The sequence below is a fragment of the Pteropus vampyrus genome, unplaced genomic scaffold (assembly GCF_000151845.1).
Source record: "Pteropus vampyrus isolate Shadow unplaced genomic scaffold, Pvam_2.0 Scaffold1000004872, whole genome shotgun sequence".
Classification (NCBI taxonomy): Eukaryota; Metazoa; Chordata; class Mammalia; order Chiroptera; family Pteropodidae; genus Pteropus; species Pteropus vampyrus.
In genome coordinates, this window is record NW_011919274.1 from 12430 (window position 1) to 20460 (window position 8031).

Consider the following 8031-nt stretch of genomic DNA (forward strand, 5'->3'; position numbering starts at 1 on the left):
GAAGACCCATCATTGCATTTTGCGTTTGGTACACTTGAAATCTGACCTTGAAATCTGCAAAGGTATTGCTTGTTTAAATGTTACATTAAAATTGTTTAAAATGTAAAAAATCTCAATGTTTAAGCTCACAACACTCTTTGAAACAGAAAGCAGTGATTTCTGGTCTTGGACGTGTAGGCTGCAGGGCCTTCCTTCGATAGACTTGAGCAAAGCGGTTCGTGAGTAAGGCTGGGCCTGCTGGAGTCTGCAGAGCGTCCAGCACCGGATGGTACTCGGGGCCACCGGACTGCTTCCTGAAGACTGATGAGCGCCCAGCCACCCAAGGTGCTGGGTGTGCTGAGCCGGGCCTAATTTCAAACACCGGGCCCCGTGTGGCCGTAAGGACCCATGCATTTACCAGACTATCCGTTCTGGATTTTGTCAGAAAGGGTAGCCCGTGTTGGAGTCGGCCAAGAGCCAGGTAGGAAGAAGGCCGAGGGACGCAACGCTGGGTAGGTGGATTAAGAATTGAAACGAAGGGAACATCAAGTAAAACCTTTGCGTGTGAATCTGAAAAAGACAATTTACAGATTTCCTGCAGAGGCGCACACCAACCTCGTTGCCACTGTATAGTTTGAAACGAACTTGTGGTTCTTGCCTACCTGCCAGAGGCCTTCATGGAATGCCTCCCCACCCCCACCCAGGCCTACCTGCCCTCCGCCCCTCCCCCGCTGCGGAATGTCTTGAGACCAACGTTCCACTGTTTAGATTCAAACTTTTCCCTCCTTTACTTGATGGTGACCATCCGCTGGAGCAGGTCACTCTCCTGGTCCTGGACCTCACCTTTCTCAGTTTGGAGGCTACTGGACAGCGGTGGGCAATCCCTCAGCCTGCGAGGATGGCTTCTAAAGGAGGTAAGCCTGTAGGCTGGAGGGGGGTGAGTTTTAGAGACTCTGCTGTCCTTCGAATGCTTGGGATATAAGTGTGACGTGGTTTGGGTTGGGGAACCATCATTTGGGCTGAGTGGAGGAAGGAGAGAGCGCTGGACCTCCAGGGACACGTCGCCTGGGGAGGCTGGAAGCTAATGGAAACCTGGGCCGGCACTGGACAGGAGGGCTCCTAAGGGGTGGATCAGGACGACTCAGGGGAAACGCCTGGGTCCGGAGAAAGGATGGCAGCGGGCACACTGATTCTTTCTAGAGGGGAGACTAGCCATTTTGACCTGTGCGTGTGTGGGGAACAGGGGGCTATGTCGTGGCGGTGGCACAGGGAGTGTCACGGGGAAAAACCCAGCCCCTGTCCTGTTCTTCGGGACCCTGGAGCTTGCCCCACGATAGCTTTCTAAGGGATTTGAACTGAGTATACTAGATCTAATGGGGACAGTGGCGAGAGGTGGTCTTAGCCAGAAAGTTGTCCAGTGCGGCTGTCTGTGGCCAAGTCTACAGTGAAATGTCCTCCCCGCGAGCTAGGCTGGAAGGTGCTCTAACTGCCGCAGCCCAGAGCTTCTCTACTCCTCCCAGCCCAGAGCTCACTTCTCCCCAGCCCAGATAGCTGTTGTCTTGGATTCATCAGGGGCAGGGTGGCCAGGTAACTTCTCCCTGTGTGGAAACTCAGCTCCTCAGACCTACTTCATATTGTCGTGTATCTCAGGGCAGCCTTTCAGCCCTGCGTTTTACCTTTGAGATGACAGTTTGCCCATGTGCCACGTCACTACTTCATGGCCAGGGAACTGAGGTGGAGTGCGGTTGGGCTTTCCTGTGGAACGTCTCTGAGGGCCGGTTCCTTTTTAAAGAGAGCAAGGAGAGTAGCACAGAAGCAGGAAGATGATCTTCCATGTTATTGTTCAACATCCTAGGACACCTGTCCTGATTAATTAATTAGGTGCACGTGGTGTGTTCCTGGTTCTCCTGGCCCAGGGCCTGCGTGGGTTCCAGACCACATCGTCCCACTGACACCTGGCTCACACTGCGTCTCGCTTCCGTTCTGCGTCTTCACTTGCTGTCGTTGGGACCTGTAAGGGGAAGGACCACAGAGAGTCCGCAGCCCCACGACCAATCTAACAGTAGCTATGGGACTTAGTGGAAACCTCCACTGACGGCCCCACTGCTCTCCATTCCCTGGCCCTTTTCTAATCCTCTGCAGCCATTGCTGGCTGTGAAATGGCCGTGTCTAAGGGACAGAATGCCGACTTGACAGATCCCTCTCCTGGGAACAGAACTCCTGAGTGGTGGCAGTGACTCTGAGCAGTGGGGACTGAGTGGCAGCACCTGGCCCATATTAAGTGCTGGCTGTGGTTGGTTTTGAGATGCCCACTAGGCTGCTTTGTTAGGGGACTTATATCTGGGTTCGTGGTGCTGTCTCGTGGAGAGAGTATTACTCAGGCGTTTTGATTTTGTTGTGTTAGGCCAGTAAAGAAAGAGAGTGATGTATGTTGGAGCATCAGGAAAAGGAAGACTGAGGAGGAGATGGGGTCCTAATATTTGAGACACTGCCTGTTCACAAAGGCCGTTACGGTGCCTAGACCTTACCTTGGAGATTGTCCCTACCTGCTAGTGTGTCTGCCTAGGGGTGTTTTCCACAGGACAGGTGTCCGGCCTGTTCCATGTCTTGGGAGACAGACTCTGAGGCCGGCAGGGTCAGGTGTAAGGGAATCCTCAGGGAGGCTCTCTCAGAGTCGGCACTGGCTGGGGCGGTTTCTTCTCGGCAGGCAGTGGTCAGGGAGCCTTGGTGAATGGCGAGCAAGCGCTCCAGCGGAATAATTCTCAGCCTGAGGTCGGAGCATGAAAACCACTTGAGGACATTTGCAACTTGCAGTTCCCCGTCCAATTGGTCCTTACCTGTAGAGACTACTCATCACTCTGATTCCCCAGGGGTTAAAGGGGGCCCAGAGCTCCTCGGTCCTGTTTGCTGATTCTCCTACTCCATTCACCCTTTTCCTTTGTCTCAACAGCATGTGCAGTACTCGGACCGGCTGTGACCGTGAACCCCGGTGCTTCCATGTCTCCTTTCATGGCACTGCCCTTTCCCCCACCCATGCCTGGCCCCGCATACCGGCCACCCTGGGAGCAGCACCTGCCGCCCCTCATGGCCCCGTCATTTCTTCCTGGCCACCCCCTGGTGCTGCCGGCTTTCCCTGGGATGCCTTTGGTGGCAAGAGATGCCGGTCATGGCTCCAGTGGGACTGGGGCTTGCAACATCATTGTCCAGGTCAAGTCAGAAGTGGGGCGAGCAGAGCCCGCCCAGACTCAGACCTTGGTCCTTACGCAGGCCCCACTCAACTGGAGTGCTCCAGGAACCCTCCATGGGGGTGCTGCGTGTCCTGCACCCCTCTTCTTGGCAGCCTCTGCAGTGGAGCCCGTTATGCCCACCCCGGCCGTTGGGGGCACCCAGGCTGTCGAGGGAGGCTGGCCCCTAGGCCTTCCTCCTGAAGCTCCCCCACCAGCTGCCCAGCTGGCCCCTGGCGTCCCGCCAGTGAACGCCGGGCCATGGCCAAGTGGGGCTTCCAGGGAGGGTGGCATGGCCACCTCCCAGTGCAAGGCCTCGCCGGATGACTCCTGCAACCCCAAGAGCGTTTATGAGAACTTCCGTCGTTGGCAGCGTTTCAAGGTCCTGGCCCGGCAGCACCTTCCCCAGAGTCCCGATGCGGAAGCTCTTTCCTGCTTTCTCATGTGAGTGCGCTCGGCAGGGGCACGGGAGCTCGTCTGGAGCTTTCACGTGGAGAGGAACGTGGGATGGGCATGCGGGTTGCCTCATCCTGGGAGACTGGAAGCAAGGTCTGAGGGTGGTGTCCGCGCTCTGAGAAGGCACCTTCTCGGTAGCATGCGTCACACGCCCCATTCATGACATCCACTCGGGTGCCTTATCTCAACTGACACCTTTCCCCCAGCCATGCCTGGCCCCTACTAGAGTTGTGACCCTGGGAGACATGTCCTTCGGCACCCTCAGGTCCCTCGTAAAAAGGGGAGGACAATTCTACTTCATTTAGAGGGCAGACGCATTGGGTTAATCCGTGAAGCGGCAGCAGATTGCCTGGCACGTGCCACACCTCATTAATGATAGTGATTATTGCTATGAAAGGGCAATCTGGAAGAGGAAAAGCGCTCCCAGAGCCAAAGCGTCCCATCTATAGGGTGCGAGTGGACGGTCGGCCTCAAGTCCAGGTTGATGGGCTGGTGTGAATGTGAGGCAGTAACAGCAGTAGCTGGGAATGCTTGTCTCTGCACACCCAGCCTCCTCCCTCACCTGCCTGTGCTCGGTGATGCTGTGGGGAGGCACGTGGTGTGTTCCACAGAGCTGGGTGGGTCAGGCGGGTGGAGGCCGGGCTGTAGGCCCTGACTGACCCTGCGGACTTACAGCCCAGTGCTCCGGTCCCTGTCCCGCCTGAAGCCCACCATGACGTTGGAGGAGGGAGTGTGGCGGGCCGTGCAGGAATGGCAGCGCAGAAGCAACTTTGACCGGATGATCTTTTACGAGATGGCAGAAAAGTGAGTCAGGGTCCTGAGTCTCGAGGGCTGCGGGCCAAGGACTGGGCTGGACTTCAGTCAGGGTCTGGCTGTGGTGGTGCTCGTCAGAGGCTGTTGGGAAGAGGGTTGTTGGCCCACATAGTATCCCCACAGCCCAGAGTTCCTTCTCCCCACCGGAAGCCTCCCTCCCCTTCAGAGCGTGGGTTCTTCTGTCCTACCTCCCTTGTGACCTCTGCTCTCCCCTGATCTTGACCCACCCTTGCCCCGACATTAAGAGACAGGACAGGGTCAGGGGGACGTGCCCAGCCAGTGGGGTCAGACTCCAGCTACTGCGGCTGGTGGAGCACTGTGCAGAGAACGTGCTCCACCAGCCAGCCTCCTGCCTCCTCAGTGGCCCGGGCCTCCACATCCCCAAGGCAATTGCTCTCTGATCCCTCCATCACCTGCTGCCTTTTCCGGGCTCTGGGTCGGCCTCCTCAGCACACCCTTGTGCCTTCCTCACCCTTTCCCCCCCACCCCCCACCAGGTTCATGGAGTTTGAGGCAGAGGAGGAGATGCAGATTCAGCAGTGGCAGTGGACGCAGGGGGTGCAAGGCCTGGCTCCTCCGGCCCCAGCAAAGCCTGATCCTTGGGTGCCCCCAGCACCGGCGGTGGGCCCGCCGCCAGGTACGGCACCGTGTTCCCTCAGGAGCCCATGGCCAAAGGCCACGGGGACTCAGGGCAGGCCACTGTCCCCACGCGGATCTTTTCCTTCAAGGGGGCGCTGTCTTTCCACCACAACAGCCATGGGAGCTGAGGTCTCAGCCGCCCTTTGTCACCATAGGGTCTGGACCCGGTTAAGTTTCATAATCCTTCTCCCACCTTCCTGTCAAAGGACCCAATGTAAAGTCTGCCGAGGAGCAGGCTGGATGGGGGCCCTTTGGAGAATCGGTGGCTCCACGCTTCTTTCCATGTGACTCCCTTCGATGCTCCCCTCCGACCTCTCCCCTCCCACGGTCACAGGGCTTCACAGGGCTTCGGGTGGTCCTGAGCCGGCCGCACCCTTGCCAATGTCTCACAAACACTGCTCTCAGCGTCGCACACTCGGGAGGTGGAAGCCGGAGCCCCTCATGCTCCCTCCTCCTCTCGCCCAGCCTCAGCGTGCACTGCCAGGAAGGCCATCCCCGGGGCGCAGCCTGCCCGTCCGAAGCCACACAGACGCCAGAGACCTCGGGAGACCAAGGCGCCAAAGGAGATCCCCGCGGAGGCTGTGAGAGAGTACATGGACATCATGGACGGGCTGGTGGGGCCGGCCCACTCAGCCTCGGGGGAAGAGGACAGAAAGGCGCCGCAGCAGGAAGAGGACGGGGACTACCTGGACCAGGGTCTCCTGAGCTACATCGACGAGCTGTGTTCCCAGGAAGACTTCGTCACCAAGGTGGGCTGGCTCAGAGCTCCAGGGTCTGGAAGGTTCCAGGGAGTGGCACTCTAGCACCCAGACCTGGGTTCTGCCCAGGCCAATGGGGTCAAGTTCTGTTCTTTGTTCCTGAGTTGGGGGCATGAGTGTGTGAGTGTGTGTGTGTGTGTGTGTGTGTGTGTGTGTGTGTGTGTGTGTGTGTACTGGTGACCGTGGCAGTCTAAAACACTCACCTCTTGCACGAGGATGTGGCGGGTCTTTGCTTTGCCCCTTTTCCCCCAGGTCCTGCTGACTCACAGGTTACACCCTACCCAGGATGCTCACAGTTTCTTCCTCTGTCTCAGGTGGAGGCAATCATTCACCCCCGATTCCTGGAACAATTGCTTTCCTCAGAAACACAACTGGATCCCTTAGCCCTAGCTGAGGAGTTGGAGCAGGAGGAAGCACTCACTCCTGGCCAGGTGAGCCAAGGGAGGGAGGAAACCCCATAGACCGGGGAGGGGGTGTGTGAGGACCCCCAGGTGAGCCCGGGTGGGATGGGGAGCCAGGTAGAACAGGGGAAGGAGGGCCTCCAGGGAGATCGGGGGTGGGGAACCTCAGGTGCACCAAGGGAGGGAGAGACCCTGGGAGGGGGCTGGTCAGGTGAACCATGAGAGGGAGCCCCAGGTAAACCAGGGCACGGAGGGCCCCAGGCAGGGGCGCACGTGCCTCTGTCCACCCCTCCCCTGCCTGTAGGGCCAGCTCCGGGGTGGGTGCAGTGCAGGACGACAGGAAGGGCAGGACTGTAGGAAGGAGAGGATGATAGGAAGGAAGGGATGGGGAGCCCAGCAGGGGACGGGAGGGGCAGCAAGCTGTGACTACAGCACAGGATGATGGCAGGAGAGCCACAGGCCTGTCTTGGGGTTCGAGTCACGAGTCACAGGGGCATCACCTACCCTCCTCTCTCCGATGCCACTCCTCATCCCTCCCCCCACCACGTGTGCAGAGCAGTCACTGGCCCCCTCCTCCCTCCCAGCTGGTAGAGAAACGATTCCTGGCCTTGAGGGAGGAAGAGGGTGTGCAGGCCCCACCGAGCCACGGTGCACCACGACTGGACTCACGATCTCCTGAGTCCGAGGCCGGCCGAGTTGCTCAGAGTCATGACCACGGCCCCCAGCAGGGGGTCAGCGACAAAGCCAGCCCTCCAGAGATTGACTTCAAGGACCCTCAAAGGCCCCGTCCAGCAGAGGCCCACCTGTCCAGGCCCAAAGCCTTTGCTGTCTCTTCAGGACATCGGGAGTCCCCACCACTCTGGGCTCCACAGCGCCGCTCTGCTCCCCATGGTCACGGGCGCACTTCCTCTGGCCTGGGACCCAGGGACGCTTCCATTCCCAGAGAGACCGCTCCTTTCAGGAAGACTCGCGGGCCAGCAGATTGGTCCAGTGAGGAGGAGGAGGAGCTGCCCAGCCTGTCCTTCCTCTTGGACTCTCAGAAGAGCCTGCTGCCCTGGGGGTTCTCCCTGAGTCCTGTCTCTGCCTCTGGCCTTGTCTTCCCTGGAAGTCGGGGGTCCTGGGGAGCTCCCCAGTCCCTGTCCCCTCAGAGAATAGGCCTCAGCCGAGCCGCCCCTCCAGTTGCCAAGTCTAGGAAGCGCGCTCTGGGTGGAGGCCCGGCCCCTGCTGGGAAGAGTCCCCTCTCGGGGGCCGACCTTGGGGTCTCTGGGAGGCCAGCTTTGGCTCTGGGGCTGGTTCGCTCCTCACAGCCTCAAAAGAGAAAGTGTGGCCCGTTGCTCTCAGGGAGGAGGAGAAAGCGGCACTGCAGCCCGTAGGGCCCATTGGGGTGTCCTCCTGGTGCCCCCAGGGGGCCATACTAGATGTGACTTGGCTGTCCCCCGCGGGAGCCAGGGGCTCCTCCTCATCCTGGGGTTGGTCATGGCGGTACTACTGACGTGGGAGGTAGGAAGGGAGGGCGGGTCGGTCAGGGTAAGGTTGGGTCTGGTGGGGGCTTGGGGCGGGGGGTTGGGGGTGGGAGGGGCTGGGGGGATAGGGGGTAGGAGCAGCACCTTTGGGGCATTGTGTGTAAATTACAAATAAAGATGATTTTGCGAGAAAACGCTCTGAGGGCCGCTGTCTCCGTATTCGGGTCTGCGCTGCTCTATGGAGAGGGGCTCGGAGGGGAAGGAAGGATGTGGAAGGTCACGGACCTATGGATACTCAG

At 59.2% G+C, this 8031-nt stretch overlaps 1 protein-coding gene across 1 annotated transcript; it reads left to right on the forward strand.

Annotated features, from left to right (window-relative positions):
* The first annotated feature begins 877 nt into the window (after nt 1-877).
* On the forward strand, nt 878-7642 carry LOC105311556 (NUT family member 2G-like). The gene is made up of 7 exons (XM_011387530.1): nt 878-893; nt 2930-3647; nt 4335-4463; nt 4969-5108; nt 5576-5859; nt 6183-6299; nt 6854-7642. The coding sequence occupies exons 1-7, from the start codon at nt 878-880 to the stop codon at nt 7640-7642; spliced, it is 2193 nt and encodes a 730-aa protein (XP_011385832.1).
* Nucleotides 7643-8031: the final 389 nt, after the last annotated feature.